At 43.3% G+C, this 15,176-nt stretch overlaps 1 protein-coding gene across 3 annotated transcripts in view; it reads left to right on the forward strand.

Moving 5' to 3' along the window:
- Window positions 1-15,176, forward strand: part of fam184ab (family with sequence similarity 184 member Ab) — a 126,207-nt gene that overhangs the window by 73,449 nt on the left and 37,582 nt on the right. For all 3 annotated transcript variants that reach the window (XM_053613855.1, XM_053613857.1, XM_053613856.1), the window contains exons 9-12: window positions 772-933; window positions 3,665-3,786; window positions 9,146-9,296; window positions 11,623-11,835. In XM_053613855.1, the coding sequence (XP_053469830.1) occupies window positions 772-933; window positions 3,665-3,786; window positions 9,146-9,296; window positions 11,623-11,835 (648 nt within the window). The remainder of the gene's footprint in view (window positions 1-771; window positions 934-3,664; window positions 3,787-9,145; window positions 9,297-11,622; window positions 11,836-15,176) is intronic.

Genomic DNA, 15,176 nt, shown 5'->3' on the forward strand with positions numbered 1-15,176 from the left:
AGTGACAGCAAATAAATATTCAGACGCTTTAGTTTTTGTTATTTAACACACCTCCGGTACATATATCCACTTCAGATGTCTCGCATGGTACTTTGTACTTCCTGGCTTTTTGCACTCATCTTGCACCTGACTGGTGCGTATTTGCACTCTATGTTAGTCTCGTGTACTGCTATATAGTATATAATATATATATAATATATAAGCTATATAGCGGAATGACAATAAAAACCCAATTCACTTATAAATATGAACAAAAAAGTATGTATTGATTAGCATAAACTTTCAGTCCCTCCAGGATTTTGCGATGGCAGTAATTAATGCACTGTGGAAACGCCACAGTATTCGGAGGAGCTTGCAATTTTTCAAAATTACCACAGATTTTCCGCAGATCCGGGCCGAGACGCGTCATGTGACATCATCACAACGCAGTTTAAAGTTTTTGCGACGGCTCTGTGGTCCTTTCTGTTTGAGTGTCGTTTAATAACGATGTACCTGAGAACTTCACCATGATCGCGACTTGTTGCGTGCCCTCTTCCGCACTGACGCCAGGTGCAATGTGCAGGATTTATTCTTGCAGCATGTATACGTAGATTTATTTTGATGTGACCTTTTAATGTAATATGGTGTTTGAATACTTTATCCTTATCAGTTTCATTTTTTAAATGTACAAATATATATGCTTGTGAATACATACTCGGAAGTGCACTTAACTATAATGTGGATCTTTAAGCTCTACGTTTCTCTCTCTCTCTCTCTCTCTCTCTTCGCCAGGTGAGCCAACTTCAGGAGATTGTGAAAGAAGGAGAGCAGGGTCTGGGCTCGGCTAAGGGACACATCTCCAGCCTGAAGGAGGCTCAGGAGAAGCTTCTGGAAGAGCTAGATGCCACACGGGCCAGACTGAGAGAGACCACCAATCTCCTCGCAGCACTTCAGGTCAGAACTTTTCTCACTTTCCCAAGGTCCGACTCGTGCGACGCGGTCGTACCCGGCTAGTCAGCCATCTGCGAGACGAAAGTGTGGCGGCATTGACGGTGGAATTAGCACGAACGTTAAAGCTTTGGAAGCCGATCTGTTTGAGAAGAGTGTATAGATGACGTGGTGAGAGATCTGGACAAACGGAAGGACTAAAGTGCCGCCGCATGGCTCTCTTTAGGTAGAGATAAAGCAAGGGCTAAATCGCGCTGCAGCGGTTACCGTCGTCAGTCATTTGGACCGATCGGGTCCGAGATTGCGGGAGGACCTCATACAAAGTTCTAGCCAACTAACTAATCTAGCTAACTGTCTAGCTAATATTAGTGATGAATAAAAATCATTTGATTATTACATTATGTCCTAAAGCTTGTCTACTTTTAAATAAATCACTGGGAAAATGATGATGCAAATTGAAATCAAATTCCCATCTACATGTAACAAAAGCAAGCTATTTCACTAGCAGTTAGCTATCAGGCTAGCTAATGTTAGTGATTTACCTGTTAGAAACTCAAGCTATTTCACTAGCAGTTAGCGATCAGGCTAGCTAATGTTAGCTAATGTTTGTGATTTACCTGTTAGAAACTCAAGCTATTTCACTAGCAGTTAGCTATCAGGCTAGCTAATGTTAGCTAATGTTAGCGATTTACCTGTTAGAAACTCAAGCTATTTAACTAGCAGTTAGCTATCAGGCTAGCTAATGTTAGCTAATGTTAGTGATTTACCTGTTAGAAACTCAAGCTATTTCACTAGCAGTTAGCTATCAGGCTAGCTAATGTTAGCTAATGTTAGTGATTTACCTGTTAGAAACTCAAGCTATTTCACTAGCAGTTAGCTATCAGGCTAGCTAATGTTAGCTAATGTTAGTGATTTACCTGTTAGAAACTCAAGCTATTTCACTAGCAGTTAGCTATCAAGCTAGCTAATGTTAGCTAATGTTAGTGATTTACCTGTTAGAATCTCAAGCTATTTCACTAGCAGTTAGCTATCAGGCTAGCTAATGTTAGCTAATGTTAGTGATTTACCTGTTAGAAACGCAAGCTATTTCACTAGCAGTTAGCTATCAGGCTAGCTAATGTTAGCTAATGTTAGTGATTTACCTGTTAGAAACTCAAGCTATTTAACTAGCAGTTAGCTATCAGGCTAGCTAATGTTAGCTAATGTTAGTGATTTACCTGTTAGAAACTCAAGCTATTTCACTAGCAGTTAGCTATCAGGCTAGCTAATGTTAGCTAATGTTAGTGATTTGCCTGTTAGAATCTCAAGCTATTTCACTAGCAGTTAGCTATCAGGCTAGCTAATGTTAGCTAATGTTAGTGATTTACCTGTTAGAATCTCAAGCTATTTCACTAGCAGTTAGCTATCAAGCTAGCTAATGTTAGCTAATGTTAGTGATTTACCTGTTAGAAACGCAAGCTATTTCACTAGCAGTTAGCTATCCAGAAAGCTAATGTTAGCTAATGTTCGTGGTTAATTTTTGAATGCTCAAGTATTTACAGAATTTGTGCATTTTAAATGAGTGTAAAAGTGTAGAGATGTTCCCATTTTATTTATTAATACTTTGTTAATTACATTTGTTTTCATGATTTTTTTTTTTTTTCATTCAGTAACTTGTGTGGTGTTTTTTTGGTCAGAGGTTTTTCCAGCACAAGAGAAAGAGCGGGAATGTCATTCACGGCCCGGGTTAAGGGCAGGGTGTGTTAATATCTGCTCTGAAGTGTAGTCTGGCTGTCAGTCATGTCCTCATTTCCCCATGAATAGTGATGCTGATGACATCTGTAATGAGATCAGTGGAGTGAGACGTGTGACAGGTGCAGTGATGAATTATGGATCTCAGCGTTTTGGGCGTCAGTGAGGAGCAGTGATACTGACACTTCATTAGAGCAAGGCTCGAACACTGAAACTTTTCATTCCCTTGACCGCCAGAACATGCTTTCTCTCTGACCTTGTATACCTTGTATTGTGTGTGTGTGTGTGTGTGTGTGTGTGTTTTTGTGTGTGTTTCCGTGTACGTATCTTTAGGTTTTTATGATGACCTAAAAAGACCAAATGTCCTCACAGTTATCAGGTCCTCACCAAAAATACTCTGTGTTTGTGTGTATGTGTGTGTGTGTGTGTGTGTGTGTGTACATTTAGTGAAGATCAAAAAGAACCAAATGTCCCTGTAATCAGCTGGTCCTCACAAAAATATGGGGTTTTTACAGCTTTTATCTAAAAGATGTGCGTGTGTGTGTGTGCCTGTGCGCGTGTGCGCATATGTATTTAATGGTTTGTGTGTATTTAACTGTTTGTCATCTGGTCCTCACAAACAAACTGTTGTATTTATACAGCTTTCAAGACCAAATGTCCTCATAGTCCTCCGATCCTCACAAAAATACAGTGTTTTTCAGTGTTTTTAATTATTAGAAAAACTAGAAGAACGTGTGTGTGTGTGTGTGTGTGTGTGTGCGTGCGCATATGTATTTAATGGTTTGTGTGTATTTAACTGTTTGTCATCTGGTCCTCACAAACAAACTGTTGTATTTATACAGCTGTCAAGACCAAATGTCCTCATAGTCCTCCGATCCTCACAAAAATACAGTGTTTTTCATTGTTTTTAATTATTAGAAAAACTAGAAGAGTGTGTGTGTGTGTGTGTGTGTGTGTGTGTGTGCGCACTCCTCACCGTTCCTTCACTCTGTATTGCTCTCCACAGGGAGAGATGGAAACTCAGAAGCAGCAACATGATGCCAAACTCATCTCCACTAAAGAGGATGAGAAACTCAAAATGGACAAAATGGCCCTGGAGCTGGAGCTGAAATGGACCGAAACACTTAGGTAGGTGTGTGTGTGTGGGTTTACATTTGTGTGTGTGTGTGTGTGAAAGAGAGTGTCTGAGTGTGTGTGGCTGTTCACAGTAGGATTCCTGCTTTACGACTTTAAAATAGCAAGTCCTTGCTTGCTTTATATACAATATGTTCTCACATGACCGAGGTGAATAAATAATAAATTCGTTATAGATCTATAGATTCGTTATAGAGCTATAGATCACCGGACGATTGTCCAGTCCAGTTTAAAAGGTGCTCACTAACATAATTTAATTCCGAAGTTGAATTTATAATTTAATTGACAGCATAACTAAGTGGATAAAAAAAAAAAATAAGCGAGTACTTGAATCCTTCTGAGGGACGACTTTTCCATGAATTCATTGCTCCATCAATGATGGCGAGCCGGCCCGGCCCGGCCCAGATGCAGCAAAACGGGTCCAAACCATAATACTACCATCACCGTGGTTCACAGATGAGATAAGGTTCTTATGCTGGAATGCAGTGTTTTCTTTTCTCAAAACATAACGTTTCTCATTTAAACCCAAAAGATCTATTATAATCTCTTCCGTCTACAAAACATTTTTCTTCTGGCTTGTCCACGTGATCTTTAGCAAACTGCAGACAGGCAGCAGTGTTCTTTATGGAGAGCAGTGACTTTCTCCTTGCATCCCTGCCATGCACACCATTGTTGTTCCGTGTTCTCCTGATGGTGGACTCATGAACATTAACATTACCCAGTGTGAGAGGGGCTTTTAGCTGCTTAGAAGTTGCCCTGGGTTCCTTTTTGACCTTGCAGACGATTACACATCTTGCTCTTGGAGTGATCTTTGTTGGTCTCCACTCCGGGGGAGGGGAACACTGGTGTTGAATTTCCTCCGTTTTGTACACAATCTGTCTGACTGTGGATTGATGGAGTCCAAACACTCGTTTGTTTAAATTGGTTCTTGTTGTCACTTGTGTGAAAATCTGATATATGTATGTGTATATATATGTGTGTATATATATATAAATATATATAAACTATAGCTATATATGTAGCTAACTATATCTAGATAGTTAGTTACAGTTACATTTTTCTAGACACTCAAGCGCTTTATATAGCATGGGGGGATCTCCTCAAACCACCACTAGTGTGTAGCATCCACCTGGATGATGCGACGGCAGCCATAGTGCGCCAGAACTCACCAGTGTGGTATTAGTGGAGAGGAGAGAGGGATGTAGCAAATTCAGAGATGGGGATTTTTAGATGGCCATAATAGAGAAGGGTCAATGGGGGTATTTCGACAGGACACCGGGGTTATACCCCTACTCTCTTTGGAGAAGTGTCCTAGGATTTTTAACGACCCCAGAGAGTCAGGACCTCGGTTTAATGTCTCATAGGAAAGACTGTGCTGTTTTTACAGTAGACTGTCTCCGTCACTATACCGGTGCATTAGGCCCCACACAGACCACGTGGTGAGCGCCCCCTGCTGGCCTGACTAATACCACATCCAGCAGCAACCTGGTTTTAGTCTTGATTGATCCTGAACTAATAGCGTGGCGTGTATACAGTGTACCGTACAGACATCGCCACTGCTAGGATTTCTGGGGTCTGGATGCAAGTATATTACTGATATTTGGGCAGTACATTTTTCACCGAGCGTGCCAGGATCTGTAGTGGAGCTCGTTAATGCTCGGACAAGGAGCCGTTAATGAGCTGAAGAGAGCATGGGGTTGAACCCTCTAAGGGTGCCTCGAACCCTTCAAGGCTGTAAGGAATGTCAAATGGTGAATAAACTTTTAAATATTAATGACCCAGTGCTACAGCAGGGCAGTTAAGAGACTACGACTGACGAGAAACCTATTCGTGCACAGTACAGACATTGTAAATTAGCTCTCCAAATCCGTTAATGTCTTAATACGTGATAGTAAGGATTTGCTGAGAAATCGCTACAACTCTTTTAAGCGCGGGTCTAATCCCGCCCTTTCTAATTATCTGTACGAGTCCTGGCGTTATTCCAAATGGTCTTTAGTTACTTTAGCTCCTTTCTTCTTCTTATTCTCTTTTTCTTCCTCAGGAAATAATTAAAGTGTTTTTTTTTTGTTTTGTTTTTTTAATGTTGAAATGACAGCACAAGCTGTAGTTCTCATTCTGCTGGATGATAAGGAGTCAAATGATAATAATGATTATTTTGGTCAGTACTGAAATCAAGATTATTGCTCACAATTACACAGCCAATTTAGTAACGTTAGCACCTTTAAATGGATAAAGTAGTCTTTAAGTCACAATAAGAGCTTTTAGTTCCCTCCGCTTATTAATGATGAGACAGGAGATGGACTAAAAGGCCGACGTCATGGTGGTAAATGGTCTGCACTTATATAGTGCTTTTTTAACCTTAGCGGTTCCAAAGCGCTTTACATTGGTTCTCATTCAGCCGTTCTCACACACTCACACACCAATGGTAGCAGAGCTGCCATGCAAGGCGCTAACTTGCCATCCGGAGCAACTTGGGCTTCAGTGTCTTACCCAAGGACACTTCAGCATGTGGAGTCACGTGGGCCGGGAATCGAACCTCCAACCCTACGATTAGTGGACAACCCGCTCTACCACCTGATCCACAGCCACCCATTTGTCATCCATTTGGTCTCTTGTGACTGAAGGTTACGGAATCATAGTGATGTAAATATTATTTCCAGCTTTCTATAACAGATCAGAAAACTAAGCTATCATGTCCACGTCATGCTAAAATTAACAGTGCGCATCAAATACGTGCGAATTCATCACCTGAGATTTCGATCCCATTTATTTTCAACGGGGACTAGCAAAAAAAACAAAAACGGATTGTGAGAGAGCGAGCAGTGAGAACTTCTGTTTCAGCCCAGTGAGAAAAATTGTGCTGGATTTGAAGTTTATGCATTATATTAAACTACAAGCAGAAACGGTGACCAATCAGACACAAGACAGTTTTCCATTGGCTGTATGCACTTGTTTCCATTCACATTGCATGCCCAAATATAGTTTTTTAAAGAAAAATGAAGAAGCACAAGTTAAATATAAGTAACCTAAAGTTAGCCAACATTTATAAAGACATGTCCTGGTCCTGGTACATCACCCAGTGTTTTTCCATTTACAGGGTAATGTTTTTCACGCACTAGGGCCCACCACATCCTTTGTGTGATCCTGGTTGCTTCTGTGTACGTTGTGTTGCTTTAAAGTAGCACACAAACAACCGGCTCGGTTCTGAGCGCGAGATCTGGAGTCCACGGTAATGACTTTTTGTTTCGCACAGCATTCCGGAGAGAAATCTCTCTGATAAGCACCTTCCCTCGCTCGTTACCACGTCTACACCCACACACCACCGCTGCAGTGCTTTCAGAGCCTTAATGCGGTGTCCGTGCTCTCGTTTAACCCCGGCGTTTTCAGTCAGCTAGCAATTAAGAAAATTTCCCCACTAAACAAGCACCATGGTGCAGTGGGATTCAACTGGACATAAAGTAGCTTGGTGGTATTTCCAGACCGCGTTACAAACCAGAATCCACGACTGTCCTGCTATTATGCGACATGGCAGTTAACCTACTCGGGGATGTTTATTTCACATGTAGACACATGGCAACGCTATAAAGGGCCCAGGGCACGTCTGCCTCCATTACCAGCTTTTAATGATCAGCTCCAGGCTCCACAGTGCAGGAACAGAAGGAGGCTTTTATAATAAGTGCACAGTGGTGGTGATTTCTCTCATCTCTCATCTTATTTACCGAAGTAATAGCTCATCCATATCTATAGTATCGCCCTTTCAAATTAGATACGAGGGCAGTGAGTAACTCAAACGGTAATTGGTAATCAATTCAATTAAATCAATTAAATCTTGCCTAAGATGGCACATTATAAAAGGAAGTCAGTGCCAAGTGCCAACAGGATGATCAAGGAGACTCAGACTTATGCAAATGTGACCGTTTAAGTCCCGGGCGTGTGCTCTATTTAACAATTGCTGGAAGTTAAGGAAGGTGTAGCAGCTGGGGGCGTGGCTTAGCATGGATCTGCACTGAGAGGTAGGTGTGTGGTTATCTGATCCCCTGCCCAAGTCATAGGAAATGCTTAGTTAGTTTACATCCAGCAAGACATGCTTCTTGTGTTGGCAGTGGTGCTGTACGGGTCACATCTCAGGGCGTTTTTCCTCGCCACCGGCTTGCTCAATTGGGATTAATCCACACACTTAAAATCTGTATCCTGTGTTTATATATTTCTGCAAAGCTGACCGTTGTAAAAAGCGCCATACAAATAAAATTGAATTGAATTGAACTGTCCGTGATGCTATGTTTGGGCAGTCTGGGTGCCCCAATCCCAATCACTGTATACATATATAATGGACATCCTGGAGTGCCACTGGTGTCAGTTGTGCCGTTAAAAAAGCCAAATTAAAAAGTAACGTTTGCTTGTTAATAATGAAAAATAATAATGAGAGGGATCATAAAAATAGCATTTTGTTGTTTATTTAGTTCTGCCCTGAATAAGCTATTTCACATAACAGCTGTTTACATATCGTCCACAAGACACAATAATAACTGAATTTACACAAACGAACAAGTTTACACACGCTCGATTCATAATAGTGTGTGTCGTTACCTGGATGATCAACGACATGATGTGTTTATGTTTTGTGAGAGTTCCTCATGAGTCCCTTGTTTGTCCTGAGCAGTTAAACTACCCACTGTTCTTCAGAAAAATCCTCCAGGTCCTGCACATTCTTTGCTTTTCCAACATCTTCTACAATACATATTTGAGCCCTTTCCAACAGCGCCTATATGATATCGAGATCCATCTTTTCACACCGAGGGACTCGTTCACGACTATTACATAAAGTGCAAACGTTCACTGATGCTCAAGAAGGCCACAGGGGGTGTAAACTTTTGAACAGGATGATCTGTGAAAATTGTTTATTATTTTGTCTTCTGGGATGTAAATATCTTATGTAGCTTCTGAAGGGCGGTACTAAATGGAAAAAAAAAATATCCTGACGAATATCCTGCAGTAATATTTATAAAACGCTTTGAATGTGAAAAGTAATATTCGGAGAGAAAGAAAAAGTATCGTATCTTTACACTGAAGTACGAGATTAGAGCTTATATCACTCACTAATACCGTATATACGTTGTCCACAGAGTAAACAGTCTGTATCCGAGGTGGTCTATGATGGAGGCGTGGCCTTGTATAGCATGGTTAAATATTTTCCTAATATGTTTTGTTCATAACATCTGCTCTTGGATTTAGCTGTACTTGTAAACAATCTAAACGCTTTAAAAAAAAATAAATAAATGTAACAAAGCTGCAAGTAAACGTGTAATTACATACTGGAGTGTTCGTGTTGTTCATAGCGTGTGCATGTGTGTAGGCAGGAGTGTAAGAAGCTGCGTGAGGAGCTGCGAGAGGAACATGAGGAGGACAAGAGGGCAGCGCTCACACAGCTTGCTCAAGCCAAAGAGCAGGAACTGGGCAGTGCGCGAGAGAGCTGGCAGAGAAAAGTGGAGGATCTGCTGGAGCAGGTGAAGGACATCACACACACACACACACACACACACACCAGGCATCCAAGATTTATTCACACTGTCTGGTGAGAGGCTCTGTTTCAGGCCACACTGCAGAAGGACATCTGGTTAACAGTAAGGCCGTGTGTGGATGATGAAATGGAATTGAGCTGTGTGAAATACTGCGCTATGCATAAAGATCATAGTTTACCAGCGAAGCTGTAGGCTTACACGACGTTCACGACAGCTAACGTTTATTTTCTATGACCGCGCAGCATGGAGCTGCAATTCCAACACCAGCGGTAAGCGATACAGAGACCGAGCGACAAGCAAATCCGATATAACGCGGTAAATTTACAAACGCATACGATTGGCTCCGGTAAATTCCTTGGACCAATTCTAAGGCACAGGCTGCTCGTCGTTCCTGGTAACCTCCTCTCTTACAATTTTCACATTCATCTCCCATTCAACCCCATCCGGCGCTCAGAAATAGAATAAAAAGCCAGATTTTCCTGCAATATGGATAACTGTTGCAGCAGGGACATGGTCAAGCGCTGGCTGTGAACAGGAGGACGAGTCTCGGAGAGCGAGTGGGTAATGAATAAGAGATTATATATATGTGTGTAAGACCCGTTTATACACTGTGGCTGCGTCCGAAATGACGTACTACCGTACTACACGGTAGGCGAATACCGGTACGCCAGAGGGGTGTTATGTCCGATGAATACCCGGATACTGCTTCCGGCTTGATTTTGCAGTGTGCAAGCGATGGACGCTATGCGAGTCAAACAATCCCATAATGCAACGGGACTGGCGCGGACGAGCTCAGAAAAAAAACGGCGGAAGACAGCGTCGGCTCTTTTTAAATATTAAACCTCGGTTAAACAGGACTTGTTTAACAATACCTGAATAAATTGTTAACTTGTTGAAACTTGTACAAAGCTTTTTTGTTTTTGTTTGTGATCTCCATCACGCCTTAGCCGTCCAAGCTAACGGTAACGAATTTACGTCAGCCTGTTAACCCCGCCCACTTTACATTACTAATTTAGTTCACTTTCCCGACTTGCGTTTTGCCGTTAGTGCGGTTGCTTTAATCTGGTGGCCCCTTTAAGATTTTTGTGTTTATGATGACATCGAAGGTCACATGATAATTCCATGTACTGATCGGTACGGCCGTGCTGTAGGTACCGTCACAGTACGCGATTTCGGACGCAGCCCGCGTGTCCTGCATCGAACGGCCGAATGAAAGAAAGCGAATGAAAGTTTCTCCATGTCAGAATTGAAAAAGCCAGAACAGGCCACGCCCACAAGCAATAAGACACGCCCACAAGCAATAAGACACACCCAAACTGCAAGACCACGATGCAAGCGAAAATGAGCAGCTTGCTAGTGTGAACGTAGGGTTAGTACACTTAAATCTGGACTCGTCAGATGGGGTTATGGTAGGTTCCTTGGGTCGACCCAATTTGTTTTGTACCTCTTGAGAGGGGTATGACGTGGGCCAGTTGTCAGAGTTTTCAGAGTTGGCTAGCGGGCTGCTCACTCTCAGCAGTGAGAGACCGTGCTAATGATACTGGCAGGCTGCTCAGTGAGGCTCAGTGATTGTAGATCCGCTGCCTTGTGCCTGCCTCCTGCGTCTGCTGTCAATCCCTCGTTCTCATCTCGTCTCTGAGGCGAGACTGGCAACCACATGGCAACTTACTCACACACACACACACACACAACATGTTGGAGTAGAACATGGAGGCGCAGACTGTCCATTTATAGGAATCTGATCTCTTAGCACTGAACCGACCTCTTTATACTTTTGGAGTTTGATGTTGAAGTGTTTTCTATAAAAAGAGCGTCTCTGGTTGACAAGATGTTGCTATTCTTCCAGCTCTAGCTCCACATGGTAATGACAGGAAGTGCTTAGCCTTATTTGTCACTATTTGTCATTTTATTAATACCCTGCTTATTTGAAACAAACTTCAATTCCTTTTACTTAGCCGCAGTCTCTCTGTTGGACCGCGTCCAGGGAGCAGTTTATCATACAGCAGCGAGAGAAGATTGCGGTTATGATTCTGACTAAAAAAAAGGACAAATAACAGCCTCACAATCACTGATTATCTCTGGTTTGAGGCTAACGGATGCTCTAGAGAAATAAAACAAAATATGTACCCCCTACAAGTGCTTCTTTATTGCTTCTTCTCATTGCATTCTCTTTTATCCCTAGGACACATTTGACAGATTGTAGGTCTCTGCTATGTTGTTTTCACATCGTACCAATAATGGTTCGCTTTCTCTGTCCTTCTCTCTCTCTCTCTCTCTCTCTCTCTCTCTCTCTCTCTCTCTCTCGGTGCAGATTTCTCTGTTGAAGCAGAGTCTGGAAATGCAGCTGTCGCAGTCACAACATTCTCTGAAGCAGCTGCAGGCTCAGTTCAATCAGGAGCGAGAGCACCTGGGCCAGCAGCTGCAGGAGCTGGAGTTGGAGCACCAGCGAAGGGAGGAGCGTCTGCGTGAGGCCCACTGCTGCGCCATCCACGACCTCCAGGAGGCGCGCCAGCACGACCTCAAGGTCTCTGTCATACCTGCTTAGAGCTGAGCTCTAAACCAGCTTAACCCATCTGTCTCTCTCTGTCCCGCCCTTCTGTTCCACTCTGTCCTGCCCATCTGTCATGCCCATCTGTCCCACACTGTCTCGCCCATCTGTCCTACTCTGTCTCTGTCCTGCCCATCTGTCCTACTCTGTCTCTGTCCTGCCCATCTGTCCCACTCTGTCTCTGTCCCGCCCATCTGCCCCACTCTGTCTCTGGTCCGCCCATCTGTCCCACTCTGTCTCTGTCCCGCCCATCTGTCCCACTCTGTCTCGCCCATCTGTCCCACACTGTCCCGCCCTTCTGTTCCACTCTGTCCTGCACATCTTTCCCGCCCATCTATCCCACTCTGTCTCGTCCATCTGTCCCACTCTATCTCTGTCCCGCCCATCTGTCCCACACTGTCTCGCCCATCTGTCCCACTCTGTCTCTGTCCCGCCCATCTGTCTCGCCCATCTGTCCCACACTGTCTCGCCCATCTGTCCCACACTGTCTCGCCCATCTGTTCCCACACTGTCTCGCCCATCTGTTCCACCCATCTGTCCTGCTCTGTCTCGTCCATCTGTCCCACTCTGTCTCTGTCCCGCCCATCTGTCCCACTCTGTCTCTGTCCCGTCCATCTGTCCCACTCTGTCTCTGTCCCGCCCATCTGTCCCACTCTGTCTCTGTCTCGCCCATCTGTCTTGCCCATCTGTCCCACACTGCCTCACCCATCTGTCCCACTCTGTCCCGCCCATCTGTCCCACACTGTCTCGCCCATCTGTCCCTCTCTCTCTGTCCCGCCCATCTGTCCCACTCTGTCTCTGTCCCGTCCATCTGTCCCACTCTGTCTCTGTCCCGCCCATCTGTCCCACTCTGTCTCGCCCATCTGTCTTGCCCATCTGTCCCATACTGCCTCACCCATCTGTCCCACTCTGTCCCGCCCATCTGTCCCACACTGTCTCGCCCATCTGTCCCTCTCTCTCTGTCCCGCCCATCTGTCCCACTCTGACTCTCTCCCGCCCATCTGTCTCGCCCATCTGTCCCACACTGTCTCTCCTATCTGTTCCACCCATCTGTCCCACCCATCTGTCCCGCTCTGTCTCATCCATCTGTACCTCTCTGTCCGGAAATTCAGGAATTTGCTGTGGTACAAGAAATGAGAGAAACATCTTCAAAGTGGAATGGATACTGGGGTTCCACCCTGAAAGGCCAGACGGCCTCAAATGTAGCGCAGTTATTTATAAAGCTACCATTGTTTTCGTAGTACCACTTGGACATCCAACAGTTTAGCGAACATTAAACTAAATTACCTCACTATGCCGGATTGGGATGTGGCCAGCAACAACAACGCATATCTCTTTTGCTCATTTACATACCTGTACAATGTTACGCTTAGTTACCTCTGACTGATGAAGGCGTATATCGTTAACCCCTACATGGATAACTATAATAAAACCTGCATTTGTCTAATGCCCTTGGATTACCTCAAATGTTCAATGCCTGACTCTTATGCAGCCAAATACAGTACAGCTGCCTACCTTCATAGATATTAAAGCACCGCTTGACTTATAGGACAGCTGACTTATAGGACAAGCATCATATAGGCATTACTCCAGTCTCTAACCTCCTATGATAATATCTTGTTCTCTTCTACCAGTGGGTCAATGCAGGGGGAAAATCTGTTGGTGATCCAGCCTGGTTCCCTGCTGTCCCAGCTTCTTTCTCTGAGTAACAAAGAGCTTTAGCGACAACAGAGTGCTTAGCTTAGCGATAACCGAGTGCTCGCAGTCATTGGCTCTGAGATGTAGTCATGCCTTACCTGGCATTACAGGGAACAATTAACCAAAACCAGGTGTCACTACCACAAACCCAGTTGCTATGACTTACTACTGCTAGACATTTCAGAACTACCTAGATGACTGAAAACCTTGACGTAATACCTCCAGAATCGCTAGTGTTAGACAGACCCAATTGGTCCCACCATGAAACATCAGACACACAAATATATCTAAAGAAAAGATCAGACACATAAAATGTGACTAGCAGAAAATGTTAACATTCACTATAGACACATTGTGAACTCAATAAGAGGTCGGGGCTTTACATAATTTAATTTAGAGTTTTTATAGCATAAGGGATACCTTTTTATGGATGTTTTTATTGGATCGTTTCCTGAATCATCCCCCAAAGGGAAGTGTTTTTAAACCGTTAAGCGGATGAGACGGGTTGGCCGCTAAAAATTCCTTTCTTCCCACTGACCTCGCAATATTCTAAAGGTTTTACTCTTCATGTCCAAGCTGCCATAATAAATGATGCACCTTTTATCGGACACCTTTAAATAGATTGACATTCATATTTACAAAGAACAATGATGCTAAAATGCCATTTATAATCTGTATAGATCCAGAATATTTACAGCTCTCTACAACCTCCACAGCTTGACCATATAATATAATACTTTAGTTTTAATCGCTTCAATTTACTGTGCACTGGACTGGAAAGAGCTCTGAATTGTCCCTATCTGGTCCCGCATGTTATCTGCATAATGACACAGCTCAGAAGAGCTGCACTAGTTCTTCATCTCCTCCATATAGAATGAAAACATAAGCGGTGATAAGACCGAACCCTGAGGGATATCTGTAGTTCGGAGCAATTCATGAGATAATTTTCCATTTCTATAAACTCTTTGGGCTCAGTGTGTGTGTAAGACTGCTATTTGCATCCAAGTCACTAAAGTAAAGTGTAATAAAATGAACCTTTTTAGTATGAAAAAGCTGAGATCAATTTAAAAAAAGAGTCTTGGCTATGTAGACAATTAAGGAAAGTACCACATAAGGAGTCCACACAAGTCCAAATTCCTAGTGACTGATGGATTTTATTCGGAGGGCACATTTCCTCAGACTTTCACATTAAATGAGATTAAATGCAATACACAGCTCTCTATGTCTGATCACCTTTATATAATCAATGCTTTGCCTTGCACTGCTGACATCGAGGATAACAATTCACAGTTTATATTGGCAAGAGGTTAATAGTCAGACGTCGAGCTGGCTCGATTTCAGTCCGGTTGGGAAATTTAATTTCATTTAATCTCATGGTCTTGGTTTTTACAGCTTATCTTATGGCTTGTACCTTTTCCCAGCAGTCTGGAGACCAAGCAGACAACAGCTTCAGCTTTCATATAAACCTGAACCTCGGGTTAAACAGCTATTTATTACCCATCAACACTTTTTAAACATCGGTTATTAATATTTAACACGATTGAAAGTGGAAAAGAAGTGGCACCGGTGGCGTTCAGTGTCGTGCTCTAGAGTTTCAGCGCTCCAAATGGAATGACTCG

The sequence above is a fragment of the Ictalurus furcatus genome, chromosome 25 (genome assembly GCF_023375685.1).
Source record: "Ictalurus furcatus strain D&B chromosome 25, Billie_1.0, whole genome shotgun sequence".
Taxonomy (NCBI): Eukaryota; Metazoa; Chordata; class Actinopteri; order Siluriformes; family Ictaluridae; genus Ictalurus; species Ictalurus furcatus.